Below are 23,497 nucleotides of genomic sequence, written 5' to 3' on the forward strand. Positions count from 1 at the left end.
CCTTGTTATAGCTATCCACATGTCCTAACCAATTATGTTAGCTTCTGTGACTCTGAAACGAAACATTGTTTTTCAGAACAAACAAATTAATTATTCCTTCTACAGCACTTTCTACATTTATTCACAGAGACATTCATTGCTAGCATTGGCTGAAAAGAGCACGACTCTGTAAACTCTATGGAGATTGTGAGCATGAGTGCATACACACTGCATGATCGGTGGTTGGTTGGAAAATATTAAGCAGTACGACCAACCAAATGAGCCGACAATCAACACTTTGGAGCGACTTTCGCCGGTCATGTCACTATACACACTAATCCGTCTTCCGACCGAACGGTCGTATGGTGGCTGATTTGCCAGATTATTGGACGAAAATGCTCCAGTGTGTGCTTAACCTTATATAGTTAGACCAGCGGCACTTAAAGGCCCTTCAGACTTATTTGGCTTTGTCTTTCTGAAAACTTTACTGGGATTATTTTTTATCTTTCTGGCATTTTGGTGCATCAACAAGCAGCAAGACTGCGTGGCCATTTAACAAATAGTATAGATTTGGAATGGGCTCATATATATCCATGTCGAGGTGATGTTCACAAATAGTAGAATACTGGTATATCGATCAGGTGGGAAGTCTATTCTCGGTGCATCCAGCAGCGAGTGCTGACAACTCACAATAGAAAGCTATAGATGGTAGTAATACACTGTCATGGCCTGTTTTTTTTTTGCTCCTCTGAATCAATAATACCTCAAGTTGGAGTATGTGTCCGGCATTAGAGACAACAGGATAGTGTGGTATCCAAAAGCTCAAGTTTCTGATAGTAATCACACAGCGCTGGTTTGTACAAATGAATAGTCATCAGATCCCAAATGTAATACCACTTGTCACAGTCTGTACATGAAGACCACAATCTCATGCGGGGCAGCACGATGAACACTTCAAGATCAATTAAATGAAGAAATATCAAACAATCCTAACGCGTTTCATTACCCTTAGGGAATTTCATCAGAGGAAGAATAGTCAATGACCATAATCCAAGAGCAACATAGTTATTCACACGGCCAGTAGAACCTGCAGATGTTTTAAGAGCTTAACTAATTTTGGTTGTAGATCTGTACGCATGCTGGCATTATGATGTTGTTTTTTTTTTAAAAAACCTTTTCTTTAAAAAAAAAAAAAAAAAACAGGGAAAATACAAAAAATTGTATTAAACAAAAAAAGTTAATAAACCAGTGAAGTGGGTCAACTGCGCTCCTAAATGGTGCAGCCACATAGAGAGGGGGTGAATAGGATTCCTAAATTTCCAGTAGGTTACAAGATAAACAGTATACTCCCTAGGCACAAGTAGTGTTAAGTTTAAAGGTCCTTATATAGAATCTTAAAATAGTCAAATATAAAATAGATATTTATTCACAATTCATTCAATTCAAAGTTCTGGCCAGAACAAGTAGTGCATAGTTCATATAGCATATATTTTCATGCAGGCTCTGTAAAGCCAATGGCAATTTGATAATAGTATACATGTCATAATAAATAGATAGTTTCTCAAAAAACATCCCTTTATAGGGCTCGAGTGTTCAATTGTGACATCCTATCCAATCAGTTCTTGGTGAAATCGAGAGACCTTGCATCTGATTGCATTGGAGTGTACCCAGCTTTATAGAGGAGTCGTTGATAGAAGGCTATTCTGAAGAGCCTATAACATTGAATGGCACTTTGTAAACAGTCATTAAAGACAGCAAACTGGATCTAATAGTATCTTACTTGTGAGTTACAATTACAGTCCACACATCTAAATGCTGGCAATAAATGAGTCTTTTGCAACTTCCAAAGATCACCTGGCCAGGAAAGAAAAAAAAAAACCAACCAACTCAATTTGCCTTTTTTTTTTTCCCCCTTTTTTAACTTAAAGGGGGGTATTCAATTGTTAGCGTTAACGCTCTCAAACGAGCGCTCAAAAAATCTTAGCGTTAATACGGTAATTACTCGCGGAATTTTTCTGCTCCCTGAGCAGCAAGCTGAAATTCCGCGAGTAAACTACCGTATTAACGCTTTTCGCGCACAATATTACCGTATAAACGGTAATATTTTTTGAGCGCTCGTTTTTTTTCGTTAACGCCAACAATTGAATACCCCCCAAAAGGTCCCATTTTCCCTTTTAATTCTATAACAAATATATATAATTATACATATTTTGGGCACTTTAAGAAATAACAAAAAATTCACTTGGTGGAGTCAAAAAATTAAGTTATTCCCAGTAATGAAATGCAGATATCTTTTAAACTGCTCTAGTCCTTGTGTATAAATCGGTTATGGGGTTAATATTACACAATATTTAGAAAACAGAAAAGTATGGAAAAGCAAAGGTTCTATAATGCTGGAGTCCATTGAACACGAAGTACAACATAGCAGTAGGGACTGTTTAACTACTGATTTCACCAAGTGTGGTTGGGTTGGACAATTAATACTTGCCAATGGATAAATACATTATTTTACTGTTGACCATGTTTTCACAGTTTGGTAAAGTAGGGTTTGATTTGGTTTCTAGCACAAAAACAAACCAAAAATGAAGTATCCTAATGGTTTATTCTTTAAAATGTTTTTATATTGGTGGCCTAGATCTTTTGGTTTCAAAACTTGCCTTGAAGTAATAGAGGCATATGTTGGAAGAAGCCATTTAACTATCCTCTCCGCACTACACATAAATCTCCAATATCTTCCGTCACCTCAGGGAGAATCTGAAACACTCACTGGACACTTTCTGCCCAGATATAAATCCTCCTAATCTACCATACTGGTTTCAAAAACACCAGGATCCATGTTCATAAAAATAACTGGACCAAGAAGACCTTCAAGAAGCCACCAAAGCCTCTCAAACTGTTGTTCATACATCCATTTTCTAGCATATATCTTCATCATGAACAAGCCAAATCACATGTGCATCAGTTTCACCAGAAATAGCGGTGTACTAACTTAATTATTATATATATTTTTTCATGTCACAGGGTTCTGCTGTGCGGCATTCCCTGTAAACTGCTTTGCAATTGTGATGTGAAACCTTTAAATGCTAGGTGCTGCGATTGGGCGCAGAGAACTATGCAGTCACTGTTTATAACCAGGCAGTTTAAAATAACATTGCAAAAGGAATAGTTGTATAGCGCCAAGTGTTTTTCTAATCCAGTTCACACATAGAAAACAAACACCGATTTCAAAAGATTAATACAAAAATCTAGAAGTTTTATTAATAGTTTTTGTTGCGATCTAACATTACAACAGTACAAACTGCCCTAGACGGATCATGTTTACGGTCTTAGACTAATATTAAAATAACATAATAATGCTTTGAGGGCGTACGGCTTCTCAGCTGAATTCCTGACTGGGGTATGTGCCCTCTATAATTTCCCTACAGCTAGGGTTTTGATTATCTGCTCTATTCAACCTACTCTCCCTTTCCAGCGGGACGCGGCAGGGCTGCCTTCCTATCGCCCTTACTCTTTGCGCTAGTTATAGAACCCTTGGCGGCTATGATAAGGGGTGTGGACGTGGGACCCCAGAAATTCAAGGTCTCCCTCTTTTCTGACATACTCCTCTCCCTGGCGAATCCCCAGACATCTCTGCCCGCCCTGTACAGACTCATAGATGAGTATAGCCTTCTCTCAGGCTATAAAATTACCAAATCGAAGGTCATGCTCCTCCATGACCCCCCGTTTCCTCAGAAACCGCCTACAGGCTAATTTTGCCTTGCGCTGGCAGGCAAATAAGATAAAGTATCTTGGAATCTACATCACCTCTTCATATGTCAATCAAACAAGACCTAGAATGTGGAGGAGCTATATCATATCGTGGCTGGGGAGGATCATCGCTTGTCAAGAAGAACCTGATCCCTAAACTTCTATACCTTTTCTAAACTATTCCTTTTAAAGTACCTGACTGTGTTTCGGGATTTGCACTCCTCTTTTCTAAAGTCCTGTTGAGCATGCCGTTTCATGTGTACACCTACACAATTTACCTTCAGATCTGTGAACTTCATCTGTCATAACCATCTGTTGATACGACCATGACTCTACACACACTACAGATATCTGCCTGCACTGCTTGTCGTGCGTGTGTACACACTTCCACATTTGCCCAACATTGTTGATTGTGATTTTTAGGTTTATAAAACCAAATCAACAGATGCCATGTGTTTTTGGTGAGATAAAACGTGATTGTGGGAGTGTGCACACTAGTGTGATATCTGAGCAAACGGTCGTGATTTGTGTGACCTGCGTGATGATAGCTGTGCACCCAGCTTAACACAGGGTTAATCTCATGACCATTTAACATCAAATGGTATTCTGTAACCGAAAGTTCATAGGGAACACAACAAGCATGTTACTTCAAGTACATTCCTTATTACTCATGAATTGATGCTCAGAAGATGGCTAAATTCAAGCAGTTATGTAAAACTGTAACTGTAACCTGCTTTATATTGTCTGCTCAGATATGTTTACAATGTAGATGACAGGTCTGTCTTAAAGGTTAAGTTGTCAACCTTGTTTTACTAATTAAAAAGTGAGTCAACTGAGAGTAGCTCATTTGAGTGTATTCTTCCATGTTCCTTTAATGCATTTAGCTATATTAGATGTGATATTCAATATTGTAATATTGTTCAGTAATTGCAAAGATTGTTAAAAACAATTTTAAGAATATCCAAATACAGATTTCCTCCTCTCTTTTGCATGGAGTTCCCCTCCCCGTGCATCCTTCCGGCAGTTCTTATTGTCTTTACTGAAATGTCAGAGTGGTGACCTTTTGATGGCACTAAAACAGGTCTTTTTTCCAGTGCTCAGATACCCTTGGAGAATAAACTGACTTTCCTAATTTGTCCAAGCTTCTATATTTTTGTATGGAACAAAACTTTTTCCGTCACCTACACGTATTGTAGGATTGTAGCACGCTTCCTTTCCATGTGGTTTGGTTTGTTGTAACGAATTCAGACTTCTTAATTTCTTGAAACCAAAATAATTTCTGCAATGATGATGTATAGTTTTATAAGTGTTCTATGTAGATTAAGTTCATCATGTAATATATGTGCGATATTTGTACACTGTCTATGTTCTGTTATGTATTATTGTTTTCGGTCTAGTTTATGTTGATGTTTTCATAGTTTTAAGCATATGATGCGTGTCACAGCTCAGTGACTGCACAAATGACACTATAATAAGATACTATATGTTGCGGTTTATGACGTTCTGAAATCAAATCAATTAGAATTGCAGAAATAAAGTAGTTTAATTTTATATAAAACGGAACAATGCAAAACATCTTTTTTTAAAAGTAATACGGTGTGATCTCTCGCCCATATTAAGTAGCTTTGCTGAAGACTGATTAGCGAGCAGACACCTTTTCCTTGGTGATACTTGCCCTATGTACTGAACCTGTTCTCCACATTAGATACTGGCAGCTGTCTCTCCCTTGAGGGTGGTACTTATTGGCCGCTGTGTTCTATTCTGTTCACTATTCCTACTTCTGAAACGGAATGGAAGCTGCAATCCTCTGTCCTCGCACGGGGTGTCTACATGTAATCTGAAGTGTCCTATGGCGATTCATGTCCTACAAAAGGACTTGAGCATGAGGCCTTGATGTTTTGCTTTCTTCAGACCTACCACTTTGAGCCCATGCACAGTGTTTTCTTGGAAGTGGCTTCAAGTGTGAATGTTTGGGGTGTTTTTATTTTCAATCTAGTCTACCAAGCAAGCGTCTGACCTATGACAACTTTGTAGGAAGTCTTCATGACTTGTCTTGGAGCAGCACTCCAGCAGCGCTGGATCTCTGATCTTTCATATTTTGTTCTGTCTCCATCGATGACACCTACATATACTGCTTATGATCTATTTGATACTGACAGTTTGGCACTTGGAAAATAAGCAGGAAGAATAATCTTGTCACTTGTGGTGTTTACAATTGTAACTATATGGTGACCATTTTTGAATGTTACTATTTTAATTTACCAATGTGGTTACTATTTGTTTTGTGCAATTTTACCATTAGCATTGTTTTACCATTTTTCTTTTAATCTTACTATTTCGTATCTGTTTGTTTTTCTTTTGTTAATAGGTCCATGAACGCACAGAAGAAATGGACTTTTTGTTGATGATTGTACGCAAACTCTTACGTACCAATTCACGAATGGTGAAGGTCAGTGTTCTCTGCAGCCTTTGGGGGAGGGTAGGTGGTGTATAAGTTTTCCATGCATACAATTAAAGTGAGTGTGTTCTTTGCTTGGTTAGAAATTTGGTCAACTGCAGCTTAATTGGTGGAAGATGGAGTTACTGTCTTGGGGATACTGTTAGGTTATAATTCAGGTTGCAAATCTGATGGGTGGCTGTGAAAAAGCATGCCAAAGAAGTTACACTAATACAAATGCATAAATTGGGTAACATGTACAAAACAATATCAAAGTGCCAGATATATTTAAAGAAAAAATCTAAAGCTTGGGTGAAATGTTCATCTTTCAGCGCAGGCCGAGCTACTGTTGGAATGGCTCAAGAACAAAAGGGGATTGTCATACAATGACCCAACCAATGGCCTGATCTCCAATCAATTGAGATTCTGTGTCACTATTTGAACATTGGGGTGCACAAATGTAATGTAACTAACCAGCAAAACCTGCAGCCAATCTGCATTGAGAAATGTGTCAAAATCACCCCTGAAAGTGAGCAAAGCTGGTAGAACCTCACCCTTTTGGCATTAATATTAATATGACTCTCACCATCAGACAATGTTTCACCTTCAGCCCTTTAGCACGGTTGTCTCCACTTCACCAACCCCTCCAGGCCTGTAAGCAGACACGGAGGTGGGATTGAACGTCTCCTTTTGCACTTTCGCAGTTCTACCAAATACCCCCTCACTCATGTTCCCATCTTTTGAAGTTCATGCCATCTAGCTTTTAAACCCATACTCCCATGTGCAACTGTGTTTTATCGCTTGGACCTGCACCAACGATTTGTCTACTTATCGAGAAGGCCTCTGCCCTGATTTGGTTACTTCAGACTTTGTTCAGTTTCTGATTACTTCAATACCACTCGCCATCTCTGACCATCTTTTTATCTGCCGGCTTTCCACCACAACTTTAACCCCTATATCGAACTCTCCAAAGCCTCCTTACATATCCAGGATCCTCAGTTCTATTATTGGTCAACAACTTTCCACCTCTCTGCAACAAGTTTCTCCCCAGTTCTAAATTCTCCTTTCATGATCTGGCAGTGCCACATTTTAACCAAAGTCGAGTAGCAACCCTTGATCGGGTATCCCCAACGACTCTTTACACTCGGCATTGACCATAATCTCAGCCGTGGCACACTAAAATAAAAAATGTCTTTAAATAACTTTTTCGCAAAGTTAAACATTGATGACAGTCTTGTACTACTTATTTCTTAAAATATACTGCTTTCTACCACGCTATTGAAATGCTCTGGACGCTGTCAAACAAACATGGTCATCTCTGGTTAAGCTTCTAACCCCAAACACCTCTTTAATACATTTATATCTCTTGTTGACCCTCCCAAACCATCCCCTCTGCATCAATGCCCAAGATCTTGTTTAATCCTCATCATCAGCTATTTATATAGCGTCACTTATTCCGCAGCGCTGTACAGAGAACTCGCTTACATCAATCCCTGCCCCATCGGAGCTTAGTCTAATTTCCCTAAATCACGCACTACACCCGCCAATTTTAATAGTAGCCAATTAACCTACTATTATGTGTTTGGAGTGTGGGAGGGAACCAACGCAAATACTGTGAGAACATACAAACTCCACACAGATAAGGCCATGGTCGGGAATTGAACTCATGACCTCATAACCACTAAGCCACTGTGTTTACTTCAGATACAAGATTGACCAGACCCAATAACCTGCTCAATTCTTTTCCCCACCCTCTGGCACCTTCTCATTTATCCCAAGAATAAAGATGTATCTACTATATTCTCCTCTCACTCTTCTGCCCTACACCCTCATCAAATGCTGTCTCTTGTACTCATCCTATTTAGGAAACCTCAGTCCTCGGCTACATATAGCGGTATTTTCCATATCTCCTTGCTGGAGCACCGCTGTGCTCGTTACTGACTGACACATTGCAGCAGATCCACAAGTGGTATAATTATGTCTGGTGACCTGGAAAACCTGCACTGTTAGGGGTCCCTGAGGACTGGATTTGGGAGACAGAGCCCTAGGCTATTCTATCCGATTTATCACCCCTCTACACAGAACACTGTGCAAAGAGGGAGAATAAAGGTACTTTTCAAACACTTTTGGCTTCAATCCAATATTGCTGTGTAACTGGATCACATAGCCCCACTCAACTTTTTTCGCTACAATCTGCACAATGTGTATCAAACCTCTATAGATTATAAGCTTGCGAGCAAGAACCCATTATCTCTCAGCTTATTCACAGTTTTATGTTACTATTGTGCGTGTGGACAATTGTAAAGTGCTGATGAGTGTACAGGTGCTATTTAATTACTGGTTAATAAAATGCATTATTACCCAAAAGCTGTTATTGCTGCGAAAGACTTTACAAAATCTCAGTGTGGGGATAAAAAGAAATTCTAAAAGTAACTAACCCTGTGTTTTGAGAGCCTTTCAGTACGAGATAATTCACAGGTCTGGAAGTGTATCAGTCATTCCATCTGGTATCATGTGCACAGTACCTGCCAATTCATTACCATCCACTCAGTCATGGCGTTCACACCTATTTGTAGTAATCCTTAATATCTTGCTATGTAATGCACCTATTACGATTTATATGCCTTTCAAGCACAGGCTTTTCTATTAGATATGTCATGTATCACATTCATATATTCTCTACTACATGCTTCAATAAAGTGTTTAATAGGCAAGGAAATAACGCAGCAGGGTCAATGACGATATTCTGCTATTACTTTTGTTTGGATGAAAGCACCTTGGATAGATGAAATTAACATAAACTGGCCCCCTCCTCTAGATGAACAGAGACATCCGTATATGTACAGGGCAGATGATCTCTGCATTCCAGAGTCAATGGTATAAGTGTGTGGGCGTCCATCCAGGGTGGGCATGCTGTAAATACGGTGTCTGTGGCCACAGTGGGACGGTCACCAATGTTTCCATCATTTGGAACCAAATGATTTCACCTTCGCAACTGGGGAGTTATTCTCTAGCAATTGGTGTTGACCTTCCTAGAATCAACGTGTTACATTGTTATCTTTATAAACCGCCATATGCTATGTTGGCTAAAGCTGGGTTAAAATGATTCTAGTTAGTCTTTGTAAATAAAACTTCTGTTCCCTCGGGCTATATGGCATTCATCTGTGACCAGTGTAATGTGTTGTGATTAAGAGGTTTCTCATGTTCAGTTAAATTAATTTCTAAACTTCGCCTCAGGCTATTAGAAATATAAATTCGTTTGCATTGAGTTATAGCTGAAACTACATTCAAACCCTGAATTCCACTTCTTACCGATATCTCATAAAATGCTTTTTAGGCATTTCTAGCAACGAGAAGGTTTGTGTGTTTGTCTGCAAATTGATGAATAAAATCTCAATTCTTGTCGACACTTGCGCTTATTTTCTGGTTAGAAATAGGAGCATGTTTGTCTGGTTATGTTATATTACCCAAATGTTTACTATCTTCCTGCATCACTTTTCGTTTGTTGACCTTTCCTTTTGATTTCAGCTATAGTTCTCTATCCACATCGTATTATCCTGTTTTTTGTTTCCCTAAATCCTCTTCCTTACCATGTCGCTGGTCAAGTAAACAGCCTCAGTGTCCGATAATTCAGTAACTTGGGTATGAAAATCTTTGAGTGTTCCTCAGAGGTTGGTGCACAAGCCAGAATGTGGTGAGCCTGTTACTCTGTGTATTTTCCTGTACATCTGGGCCACAGATAAGCACCACCCTGTCGGCTCAGTGCACACACTGTTGGCGGATTCCTCTCTGGATGGAAAGGGCTTTGGGTGGTTCCTTAGTGGAGCACAGTGGTGCGCTGTGACTGCAGGCTTTCCTAAACACACTCCTTATGCAGAGCTTTGTCCTCTGCTTAAGTAAAATATCTTGGTCGCCTGCATACACCTTCTGCTATTGTACTGTTCTTTAGATATACTCACTATTGCCAAATATTATCATTCTGCATTTTCTCTAATTGTTGTTACTTTCTGCCGTTTATTGTACTAGTTTGGCAAGTCATTATTATTTATACAGCATCTATATATTACAAAGAATACTTACATCAGTCCCTGCCCAGTGGCGCATACAATCTATGTTCCCTATCACATGCTTAATTGGTTCCTCAGAAAATGAACTCTATCAGTATGTATTTGGGGTGTGGGTGGAACCCAGAGATCTTTGAGAAAACCCACCCAAACATGGGGAAAGCAATCGGCTACACACGTTCTGAATTAACCCATGACCCCAGCGCTATGAAGCAACAATGCTAACCACCATGCTACATGTATACGTTATGGGCATTTATAAAATGCACATGTTGGGCTGTAATTTTGTGGCTGTATCTTTGAGTGTGTTCAGGATGCAAATTTGCAGTCTACCCTGAGCTGGGTCCTCAGTGAAGAAGTGTTCTCTCTTCCACAGTATAGCAATGTATATGAGCACACAAGCTAGAGAACGTGTATATTGGATTTTCTTATCTCGTTGCTTTGTTTTATTTATATTATTGTGAGTGTTCACTTGTGTACTATTATTTAAGTAAGTTTTTTGCCAATTCACACTCGAGGTAGAAACTTTAAGAATTATAATGAGAACACTTTATGCATAATTTATTCTTTTTTTTATTTTTTTGTGACAGGTTATTTTGATGTCTGCTACTATAAACTGCAGAGAGTTTGCAGATTATTTTGCAGTGCCAATTCATAATAAACTGGTTCCAGCATATGTCTTCAAGGTTGAAGGCAAACCCTATGATGTGGAGGTGTCTTATCTGGATGACTTGAAGCATATTCCCAGAATTAAGGTAGGCCTGGCATAACTTACCATCCAATTACTATCCTATACAGTGTGTGTAGGTTTAAAAGGTTTAAAACCTCAATAAGTATGGTCGTCGTACAATAAAATCTGTTTAGTTGACTAAAATAATTCTTCTTCCATCGTGTGGTATACTGTTGTGACGTTTGTAAATCCTATACAAAAACTTGCCTCAAGACGCCTAGCCCATGTTATCACATTCGCCTTTATGGATAATCAACCACTCTTAGTTGTGGCAGCAATGTGCTTTGGGATTGTTAACATGTAGTTTGATCCTAAATAAAGTACGTCATCTCAACCAAATCGGGCTTTGATAATTACTGCAGCCCAAGTCTTGTTAGATATCGCTGTCTGCCAGTGACGCTTTCCAGTGAAATGTGGAATATTTTATCAGAATTCTCTTTTTTTCTATTTCACCTTTTAAAAGTCTAAAGTTTTACCCAACACATTTGTGCATCCCCCATAATAGCTCTATGAATACGCACAGCGGTAGTGATCAATCCTCTGCAGATGAGCGAGACTGCACTGTTTTGTTTTGTTTTTGTTTCTTTTTTGTCCACTTATTTCTATAGTTCCCTCCCTATTAGTATTTACAGTGGGTTCCCCTTCTATTTGCAGCTACAGTTTCCAGGAGAGGGAGCAAATTCCTCTCCTTGCAGCAGCCAAGTCTGAATAATTCCAACTTTCCCAGGCTAAGATGTGTAACTAATGCTGAATGAATCGAATCCTCGGCCAGTCCTGTCACGTGTGGCATTAGTTACACACCTGCTATCCGTAGCACAGAAGCTGTGTCCTCCTATGACCGATGCTCTATACGAGAAGTCAGGCACGGTGGTGGGAGTGTGGGAGGGGCAGTTGTATGATGTGTCCGTAATGGGAAAAATTGTGTTTGCGTGGGTTTCCACCGGGTGCTTCCTTCCTCACTCCAAAAACATACTGGTAGGTTAATTGGCTGCTATCAAAATTGACCCGTGTGTATGTTAGGGAATTTAGACTGTAAGCCCTAATGGGGCAGGGACTGATATGAGTGAGTTCTCTGTACAGCGCTGCGGAATCAGTGGCACTATATAAATAAATGGGGATGATGGTTGTCCATCGTTGGGATCCTTGATCTCACTATGAGTATTACATGGCTTTACTGCTTGGTCATTGCAGCAATACAAAGACATGCACCTACATTTAAAAAATAAATAAAATAATTGTGAATGATTATTAATGAGTGAGCACCTTTTGAGAATATGAATCATTCAAAAATTGATCCTCCTGGGTTTATTTTGGTACATTATGTGATTGAGAAATGTATTTGAGCTGGAACTAATTAGTCTTGGATGCAGAAGATCATGGACCCTACATGTTCATGTATAGAACTTGCTCTGTCTTTAAAACTCCCTAAGGTTGGTTAGTTAATTACAATGCTCCCTGTTTATAACACCAGCTTATATACAAACACATTGTGGTTTAGGGAAGATGTCATAAAGCGTTTGAACTATAATGGGATCTATACATTTTAATGCACTTTTGTACAGAAAACACACAGTGGTAAGAGAGTGGTGTAAAGAGGGAGCACTGGATAATATATTAAATATTAATATATGAGTTTAAGAAGAAGAAAAAAATTGAAATGAGTTGTGAATGAAGTATGAAATAAACTTTATCATAAGAATTGCCCACATTGAAACAAGAATAAAAACAAAATTTTAACTTTTTGAATAATTATGAATAGAAAAGTTGATCAGTATTGTTAAATCTAATTATTCACATAAAGAATAGTTACGCTGAACTGCATAAGAAGTCAATGACCGCAAATGGTTAATATCTTCCTAAAACTCAATTTTTATATATTTGTTTTTCTGAAGTTACCAAAATTAATTTAAGGATGATGCCTATATGAATTAAGAAAATCCCTAAAAATGTTTTTGGTACCTGTAGATAGCCATCCTACATGTAATGTTATATTGCAAGCGTTCTCCAGCCTGCTCTGGGTGCAATTTAGTTAGACCGTTGATTTAGGTCCTGTTAGACTGCAAAGGATTCTATTAGGATGTGCCTATGACCTTAGCTATTGGTAAGCAATGATCAAATCCAGTATCTAGCAGCACATCCATGATGGAGAATGTGCCTTTACTTGCAGTATACAGATGTAGCATGTGTCATACGGTCTCCTAAAATTGGGAGATCTAATTTTTTCATGTGCTGCTTTAAGCACAAACCTTGCATTGAGTGTTTCTCAAAGCATAATCTATAATTTCCCTGCAATTTTCAGTTCTACAAGGGGGAAATTAAGTTGTCCTAAGAACATTAGACTCGCATTTTTGCTGACATTACGGTAAAATAATGCAGATTATTGCTCTCATCTCTATGGGGCGGAGGGAGATAGCAACATTACATCAGTTAAAGAAAATATCCACGCGAGGTGTCTGGTGGCCGTTCCGGAGGGACATCACTTGGATATTTAGGGAATTGAATTTGCCCCCTAATGTCAAATGAATAAAAGTGTGTAGTGCATGCATTCTGTTTGTAAATCAAATGAACATATATTTTACTGCTGTATGCTATAGGTACATAGTTTGGTAGTAAGGGAACATAAAATATATGCACTTTTCATATGTACATTTGAGAGAACTGTGTCTTTAATGAATGATGTTAGTTGCAGACGGCAGCCCAGTACTTTGATGAACCGATGATCTGTAAAGAAATGTATGAAGTTGCAACATACTTAATTGAGTTATTTGATAACATGGAGAGGGAGGAACAGAGGTAAGGAGTAAACAAAGTTGTTTTTTTTGTTTTTTTAATTAAATGCAAATGCTCCATTCTTGTGTGTGTGTGTGTGTGTGTGTGTGTATGTGTATGTATATGTATATATATGTATATGTGTATATATATATATATATATATGTGTATATATATATATATATATATATATATATATATATATATATATATATATATATATATATATATATATATGTATATATATATATGTAATTGGTTTCCCATCCAGAACAGTATTTAGATTCTGTGTTTATTAAAGCTTCAGAATAAAGGCGAAACATTACTTCTCATAGGAGAAGCATTTCAGCGGCTTAGGATGTGAGAACGGCATTCTATAAGTGGGCTTCTCCTGGTGTGATGGGGAAACAGGTTTTTTGCTCCTTTACTGTCTCCAAGAGCAAAAATGTTTTGACTTTGATATTTGCACCAAAGGGTTTTATTCTTGAAACAAATATGCAGAATCGTATTGAATCATAAAAGCTAAATGCATAATCATATTGGGAGCAAAATCAAAATAGAAAATATTGGAAGGGTAATGTAGGAAATAAAACGAGAACCATAACCACAGTATGTTACCACAGTCCTTATTCCATGTCTCTGCATGTTATAAATCCCTCTCTTCCGCCGCAGTAAATCCTCTTGCGCTGCACTTAATTTATTCTACTAAACAACCTATTTTCGATATTTGTATTTCTTTTTCTACTTTCAGTATTAATATCACAGATGTACACATTAAGCTGTGAGCGTTGGGAGGTTGTAGGTCACAGAGCAGCAGCTGTATGCTGAGCAGCAGATAGGCTGCTTCAGTTTGAAAGCCTGTTATATCCAATGCTAGAAAACCCCTCTTTCCATAAAGCCTTCTGTGCCTATCTCCAACGTTACATAACAGACACGTGTCTGCTGGGCACACTGGCTGGCGTTCAATGCCCTTTACTGATTGCTGAAATACTAACCAAATGTATATTCCCTCTTGGAAAATATGGCATTTGTGTTAGGAATGATAGCAAATGTGGTATTTATGTGCGATAGACAATTATATGTTTAAACATCTTGCTATATTCTGCAGCCTATGATTAATGCATTGGAAACATAATGACTCCTGGCGTTACACGTGTAAGGTTTGTGTAGGATCTGTTTCCTTACAGATGGGTGCTTATGGTAAAGCCCGTATATGCTGTACATGTAGTAATGACAGCTGACAATTTTCATGTTTTTATACTTGTTTTCTTCAGGCAAAGTAAGAGCTTATCTAGGTCAGTCATTGAACCAAACAGCGTGCTGGTGTTTCTGCCAGGTAAGTTTCTGTTCTCAGCTCCTTCAGAAAAGTATCTAAGAAAAAGAGAAACAAAAATAACTTGTATGAAAGACATTATTATATAAGTAATAGAAATGTGAATTGGAGCACAGCAATTTTTATTATTATTAATATTTATTTATAAGGCGCTACAAGGCATCCGCAGCGCCGTACAGAGACAAACAAAATCACAATACAATGGGAGACAGCACAGTACAGTAAACACAGCAACTCAGTACGCTCAATGCACAGCTAGAGAGGGCGGGGAAGGGGGAGGGAGGATCCGAAAATGACGGGGCCCAAGAAGGGGGGCGCGGAAGACAGGGAGACCCCCAGGGGGAAGGAGGGAGCGAAAGTGAACGTGGGGCGGAGGACCTTTGAGGAGGAGGGCTAAGTAGCTGGAGAGCAGAGTTAGAAGTGGTGGAAACAGGAGGAGAGATGGCCCTGCTTAGAGGAGCGTACAATCTAAGGGGAGGGGTGGACAGACAGAGAGACGCGGGGGAGAGAGGGAGAGTAGGGGGACAGAGGCAGAAGATAAGGTAGGAAGTTAAGTGGGAGACAGAAAGGCCTTAAGAAAAAGGTGGGTTTTTAGGGCCCGTTTGAAGCTGGACAGATTAGGGGAAGTTCTGATGGAGGGAGGGAGCTTGTTCCAGTGGAGGGGGAGAACCCCTCCACTCAATTTGGGTGAGAACCCCTCAGCCACTAGTAAGAGAGCACCATAGCACTTGTTCTTGTTGAAGAACAGTGTCTTCATTTTTATATAGCCGCCCAATCACAGTGTGCATAGTAACTGCAACTTGAGTGTCCCTATTTTTATCAAGCGTTAGGTTTTATTAGCTTGTGTGTGACTCAAGCGGAACCAGGTCCTGAATTGTGGGCCATAACACTTAGATTTGTAGTCGTACCTCTGATCTACCGGACGTGGTCACCATTTGTGGAACATAGTCTCTCTGCTGTGACAACCTATAAAATGTTGTTGTCTTTGCTGGCTGGAAAAAGACCACGTACATGGGAATTGTGTATATTTAGTTATGTAGTTAATACATGGTACAAAAAACAAACGTAAGCCCACTTTCATCTCTGTTAACCCATTTTACCATCCAGGAAATCTTAATTGAAAGCAATGAAAAATGTAGTAGAATTACAGACTCCTCACTCTCCAGTTTAATACGATTTGTTTACTTTGTCCATAGTCTTCCAGCTTTGGACAAGTTTCTCCAGAGGTTGTGAGTCTGCAATCTTGTAGCAGACCATGGAAATGCCCCCACTTCACTGCCACTTTTCAGAGACCAAATTAAAATCTGAGCATTCATGGGTTACGCAAATGAACTTAGGAGCACAGATGGGGGACACTACAGAAGTTTTACCAAACTTGTGGTTTAAAAAAAAAAAAATAAAAATCCTTGTACTATTATAGGTCTGTCAATGTTTTTAGTGCACTGTTGATAGGATTAGATGGCGAAGGGGACAGACCGCAGGTGTGAAGTTCCGTGTGTGGGCTCCAGGGTATTAAAGGCCCTGTCGCACTTGCCTACAAAGCAAATTTTGTGTTTCTCTTGTGGGTAGTCCTGTGGTAATTGTGGGTTTGCGAATGAGTGAAAAGTTGTTGAAGAAAAAATTAAAATCTTTCCCTTTTAGTATAATAAAGACACACACCTGTCTTTTGTTGCTCTAGCTTGGCAGTATGTAGTCTCCAAAGCGATCACCTTAAACTATGGAAATGTGACCTAGTCAAAGTTTATCTGACAGTGTGAAATATCAGCACATTTATCTGGGTTTGTGGCAATTGGCTGATTGGTCCTTCTGCTGTTCATATGTGTGCCCAAATTGGGCACAGACCTGTGGCTTGACTGGCATTCCAGCGGTATGAGTAATAAGAGCAGAGCACTTTGTTATAACCATTATTATGTAGGTCCTTCTCGCCTTTTGATTCATTGTTCTGTAAGGGTGGTGTTAAGATATATGCACATTGCTAACCACTATGTTGGCAATTTATATATAAAGTTAAATAATACCTGGCTAGAAGCCTTTTGCTCAAGTTGCTCTATTGAATCCTTTATGTTGTGTACAAACGTCAGCTCCTAAGAGCAAAAAAAAAAAAGGATTCTCCCCTGGGAAAATATCTACAGTGCAGAAACAATGTCTTCAAATGTCAGACATAAAGTAACCACGGATCCTACACCTTTTATAGCTGGTGTAACCCTTTGTAATTGTACCTTCTCACATGGTCATCAAAATGATGTCCTGGATCATAAATTCTGCATTGTTCTTTTATTCCTGCCAAAGAGGAGCAAATGTGATAAGACTGATGGGTTACAAAAGAAATGTAACTCTCACAAGCTTCCCCCCTAACAGATGCTTTTCCCCATAACTATTAAAACCGATCTGATTGAAAGCCGTACATGTGTTTTTAGTGGGATTAAAAAAATGACCAACGCTTCGTCACAGTGTAAATCTGACAATTTGCCTTGGTGCGCCACTCATCAGCTACAAAGCCTGAGAGAAAGAACAAGACTCCTGACCAGTTCTATTGGGCGTGATTCTGGGTGCGTTGAGTCGTACTATAATTAGACATTATTCAGGACACTGAGCAGGCTTTTAGGTGAAGTTGTTGAGGGTAATGATTTTGCTGATGCAAGAAGCACATAAACTAGGAGGCAGTACTGTACGTTCAGAGATGTATGCATAGCCTGCAGTGCATTGCAAAATGTCCTTCCTGTCAGTCATTTAATTTATCTGGGCCTCTCCGCCTTAGGTTTATAAATGTCACAATTCATTTGTTGTAGATAATGTAAATAACAGGCAATTATTCCCTTTCCTGCTCTATTGTTCATTGCCGTTACCACAAGGCTCTTTTATGCCATATTCTTGCAGACACTACCTCTTCTTTTATCTTTCTTTTTTTTTTTATAAAGACTTTCAAGTCTGAACTTTTACAGGTTCTTGTAATAATATGTACATCTAACATTAACCTCTGGCAGTGGATATTAAATCTAGCCTGCATATTGTTTGTTACTAGCAGTTTTCTTAATTGAATAAACAGGTGCTTCGATACATTAAAGGATTAGGAGCCCATTTATCAAGCCCTAAACCATGTGGGGAAAAAAAACTATTTGACAGAGGCTAACACAGGAGATATTGGCCATATTTCTTTCATTAGGCAACTTGCCACGTGATACCGCAGTCATCATACTACTCGTTGTGGACTGCGGAGTGGGCAAATGTATCAAGCTCTGAAAAGGTAATCTTTATGGAGCGTGACCCGGATGGCGATCTCCTTCTGAAGATGGCGTTAGCCATTTAATCCTAGGGTAGAGCATTGCAGTAGAGGGATAGTCGGATCCCTCTCTGTAGCCATCCTGCTCTCCCCTTGCGTTAATTTATGTAAATGACGTATGTACATGCGCGTTTCTAGTTCGTGCATTCACAGTAAAGACTCTGGGCTAGATTTACTAAGCTGCGGGTTTGAAAAAGTGGGGATGTTGCCTATAGCAACCAATCAGATTCTAGCTTTCATTTATTTCGTACCTTCTACAAAATGACAGCTAGAATCTGATTGGTTGCTATAGGCAACATCCCCACTTTTTCAAACCCACAGCTTAGTAAATCTAGCCCTCTGGGTCAGATCCCGGAGTTTACTTTAGAATGAAGTGATCGCAGGGGCAGCTTTCTTGTCCCTACATGTCTTCAGTAGTAAGTATCCATGTTAATTCATCTGTCATAAGTGCAAGGACAGATGATAATGGGCCAAAAGTGTGATGCATATTAAATAGGGCCTTGTAGTATATAGGTTTGAGGGGAAACTCCTCTCTCTGGTGGCCATTTGTGTAGATTGAGGTTTCTTAAGTTTGTTCTTTGCAAATATCTCCTCATTTTCATTCATTCAGTGATATGTCAGAAACGCCTCAAATTTTCTATGATCCCTTGATATCAATCAGGCATTGGCTTTAATCATATTACAGCAAATGGCTGTTTGCTACATGTGCATTTTGATTGTTTTTTTTATATTATTGGGGGATAGAAGGAGGTTCTCAAAATCCCCATAAGTTATATGAAAAGAAACTTGAAAGTGAGAATTGCTGTGTTTAAAGTTACCTCTTATTAAGCTCTGGATTTGCTACGATACAGTAGTAGGTCTCAGTTGTCAACACGGTGGTAATTATCTTACAGTATTATTTGGATCTTGTACATAATATTATGTTTTTTTGACAATGGTAGAAAAATAAATTGAGACCCCGAAAGGAAAAATTGTAAAAATGTCAGTAGAACCTGCTGTGAACCTACCAACAATTGGTGACGTTGCACCTTTTTCTTTTGTATGCGAGATCTGAGATTGTTGGGCTTCCATGCTGTAAAATATAAGGTTATCAGTGTGAACCTTCATTGTTTAGAATTCTAAATGACCATACAGATAGTTAGCTTATGTTTTGTTGTCTTTAAGTTGGCAAACAATTTTTTTTTTTTAATTATTTACACATTTTTAAACTATTAAATAGAAATGTTTTGTTTTTTTTCTACAGGCTTGTTTGAAATTAACTATATGCATGAGCTATTTACGAACATGGTTCATAAAAGGTAAACATGGATTTTATTTTATTTACCTTTGACAAGGAACATCTCAGACCTAAATGTAAATTATGAATATGGATTCAAGTTTTTGTTTTTCACTGGCAAGCCTAGAGCGTCAGCACTGAGGGATTTCCTGGTGTTTTGGTTAAAATGGACAAGAATTCCTCCCCCCCGAGTGAAAATATAATACAAAAAAACTAAAATAAACCATGAAAGCCGGAACCCGCAATTACAGATATCAGATGACTGTTGTATCTGTGTTCTTCTCCCTGATATATAAGGGCTAATCTACTTTGTTTGCCCCCCTTCTGTTTTTCTCTCTCAATACTTTTAGTTTTCTTGTACAGAAATTATCCAAATCCTAATGATTTAACAATGGTTGCTTTGTATTATAGATTACATGTGTACCCATTGCATTCAAGCATCACCCTTGATGAGCAGAACATGGTGTTCATGACCCCAGTGTTGGGGTACAGGAAGGTATTTCCATCTGATTGACAAAACACACATGAGGATACTGTTTAATGTGAAAACCAGAGAAATGAGAACTTTAAATACGCATTCTGTTTCTGCCTTCTATTAGGTTATTTTATCCACAAACATTGCTGAGAGCTCTATAACCGTACCCGATGTGAAATATGGTAGGTGCTTTCTGATTGGTCAATTTCTCAGTGCTCTTGTAACTCTGAATGTAGCATATGATGATGATGATTACCCAAGTATCCCTAGGAGCTGCCGATTAATTACCCTAACTGTTACTGGCACTGAAGTAGCTAGAAAGAGCATTTCAGCTCCTGCGCGGTGGTGTAGAGCAGCGGGGTGACTGTGATTACATCATATCTCATGCAGTGGTCTTTTAAATGCATTGCACAGTGCAATGCACCAAATGAAGCGCTGTGTCCACTTTAAAGCTGTATAAATTATGTAGATGCATATACAAGTATGTATTAATAGATCATTTTTGTGGACTTTTAAAAAAACAAAACAAAAAAAAATTGTTTCAGCTATACTGCAAGGATGCAAACTAGTGTAAAGATGTTTGCTATTGCGGCATTAGTGTATTAAGTGCTTGGCCATCCTGTAGTCATAGTTTATGAATCCAATCAGAATGACAAATATTGTGCCTTGAACACACTGTTTATACGTTCTGTATGTTTAGTGGAAAATGTCCAGGTACTATGAAAGGGTTGTGCAATATTTATTTATAGTGTAATGAAAAGTTGAACAATTTTCTTTTGAATAATGTCTATGCTCACTTTATAGTTTAGTTTTATTTGTTTGATTCGCAGTTATAGATTTTTGTTTGACAAAAACGCTTGTTTGTGATGAAGAGACAAACTATCAGAGTTTGAGACTCAGCTGGGCGTCCAAGACCAATTGTGATCAGAGAAAAGGTACGGTAATGCCATATTAATGGCTCTAGTCCTGGGACTTGTCACGGCTGGAAGTGACAACACCTTACTGGGGATGATAGTTTCTCCTGGTAAAGCATGAACATAATGGAATCGCTTGGTCAGCCTGGCAATGGTTTAGATTTTCAGATTTTTTTTGCTTACAATAAGACAGTTTATTTACAAAAATATTGGAGCCTGTTAGAATGTTCTGTCAATAGTAGCCTGAGGGCAGTCCTAGTGCTAGACACACAGCCATGATTCCAGCTTGCGGTAAGATTGTTTCGGATAGAGGATTGCTTGTAACAAATAAATTCTTCATTAATTCATGACACTTTGGATTCTAGTTTGCTAAAGTGAAAAGTAAGCACATGGATACATTGAATTTCGCCTCCATGTTTAACTATATTAAAATCTATTTGACTTGCTGTGCTTTAAAATTAGTTCCACCAGTACATGTGTGAGGACTAGACAAGTTTATATAACTCAATAGAAGGTACTACTGTAGTATATCGTATGGGATACTTTGTTTTGCTTACTCCATAAAATACATTGCCAAATGTGACATTTTTAAACTTCCTTTAAGGACGAGCTGGACGTGTTTCAAAAGGCTATTGCTACAGACTCATACTGAAAGACTTTTGGTGTAACTTCATACCTGAAAACGTTGTACCGGAGATGCTGGTATGATGGAAAATCTTTCTTACTACATTTTTGCCCAAAAAAAATCTTTAAGTGCAAAATATATCTTTGTTTTAAGTGTTTGGTGAATGTTTGTTCGCCCTGTGTTTACTTGTGTATGTGTGTGTCCCTGCGGGGTTTGGAATATAGATTATAAGCTGCAGTGGGGCAGTAATCTGTAAAGCACTGTGAGAGGTAGGTAGCTATAGAGTGGTAGGTAGATTGTTAATAGTACTAAATAAGTGTAAACTCTGTCAAAGAAGTTGTGAGTTTTATGCAAGTATACCAGTTGGAAAAACATAATTAGTGTGTTTTTTTTTTTTTTTTTTTTTTTTTTTTTATAACCCCATTATTTAGTTTAAAGCACTTACATGACCGTTTCTTCTCATTGTGTCCTCAGCGAAGCCCTTTGGGAAGCATAATCTTGAAGGTGAAAGTCCTTGACATGGGTGAGCCTAGAGCATTGCTTGCTACAGCCCTGTCCCCTCCGAACGTTTCTGACATTGAGCGCACAATTCTTTTGCTCAAGGAGGTAAGTGTCCATTTATGTTAAGAGCAAAGCGTGAACCTCGCTCTTGTTCATGTTCTTCAGAAGCCTTGAGTATGTGATATATTTTATTACTATCCATCATTGTAATAAACATGGACATAAATTATGGAAATAAAGGCATGTTACCTGACTAAAGAGGGGCTTACAGTTAACAAATAAAGGATGATGATGATAATAATAATGGATCAATCAACATCTGTTACAAATCCTCCACTAGTGTTCAGTCTCATTGTCTCTTGGCTTTATAATGGCGGTGTATTAGAAAAACAAAAAAAGTCTGCATGACCCGTCCCAATTTCCTCCTGCCAACTGTCTAGTGCCACCTTCAATGGAGAATCATCAAAGGGATCCACCTTAAAGATGCCTTTCATCATCAAAGTGCTAAATTATCTAATTTAAAGCCTATGCCCACCTGGCTTGTGTTACCCTTCCTAACTGAAAGGGTTGTGCCCCACCTCTGAACTGAATAATATACATGAAATAACTGGTGTGCATATATCTAACTACATGTCTACCATACTCACTCCTCTGCAGTAGGTTGCCATCTTTGGAGGAAAGGTGTTTCTCTAACAGAGGAGGCAGAGAGTAACTGACAGACTTGCAGTCTTTGTTTGCAGAAATACTTTGCGTGGGCTGGTTTATTCTCATATGGGCAGGAACAGTGATGTCACAACAGCTAAAATTTACTGTATTTGATTCATATCCAATCCCTTTTGGACACTTAAAGATGAGGGGACCTATAGTATTATGGAGAGGTAATATTTTACATTAACAGACTTTCTGGGGAGTGTTCAGGTAACTGTATATTACCTTCTTGGTTTATAACAGAAAAGGTAAGTTCTGCTTTAAGTTATGTTATTAATATATCAAATACTCTTTTTGCTTCATACCTTCATAATGACATGATCAGGAGAGATCAGCCAGCCCACTTGAAAAGGTTAAATACCCCCCACCCTTCTCCACCCTTACTGGTGTACTCTTGTCCCTTCTGATTGGACAGAGTTGGAAAATTGTAAGTTGTAGGGTGGGGTGTCTTTGAGGAGACCCAGGCCAGAACCTCCCATAGGAATACCTGTTGGCTATTAATCCTCAGTCTTCTGTACCGTGTCAGAAGACGAGAATCAGAGGAGGGGAGTCTGATGGTGGCAGGTGCAGTGTTCACTGTCTCCCGGCTTCTGTCTCACAGAAGTGAGCGGCTTCTGGACTTGTGAGGTTGAGAGCTGTTAACAGTTTGGTGGCAGGCT

General features: G+C 38.8%; 1 protein-coding gene across 2 annotated transcripts in view; it reads left to right on the top strand.

The window, feature by feature from the left end:
* Positions 1-23,497, top strand: part of TDRD9 (tudor domain containing 9) — a 92,611-nt gene that overhangs the window by 23,158 nt on the left and 45,956 nt on the right. The window contains exons 6-15 of one of the 2 annotated variants that reach the window (XM_075192676.1): positions 6,095-6,175; positions 10,818-10,982; positions 13,641-13,750; positions 15,001-15,062; positions 19,583-19,637; positions 20,027-20,111; positions 20,215-20,272; positions 20,921-21,025; positions 21,609-21,706; positions 22,104-22,235. In XM_075192676.1, the coding sequence (XP_075048777.1) occupies positions 6,095-6,175; positions 10,818-10,982; positions 13,641-13,750; positions 15,001-15,062; positions 19,583-19,637; positions 20,027-20,111; positions 20,215-20,272; positions 20,921-21,025; positions 21,609-21,706; positions 22,104-22,235 (951 nt within the window). The remainder of the gene's footprint in view (positions 1-6,094; positions 6,176-10,817; positions 10,983-13,640; positions 13,751-15,000; positions 15,063-19,582; positions 19,638-20,026; positions 20,112-20,214; positions 20,273-20,920; positions 21,026-21,608; positions 21,707-22,103; positions 22,236-23,497) is intronic. The other variant, XM_075192677.1, reaches the window with a different exon arrangement.

Source organism: Mixophyes fleayi, chromosome 12 (assembly GCF_038048845.1).
Source record: "Mixophyes fleayi isolate aMixFle1 chromosome 12, aMixFle1.hap1, whole genome shotgun sequence".
Classification (NCBI taxonomy): Eukaryota; Metazoa; Chordata; class Amphibia; order Anura; family Limnodynastidae; genus Mixophyes; species Mixophyes fleayi.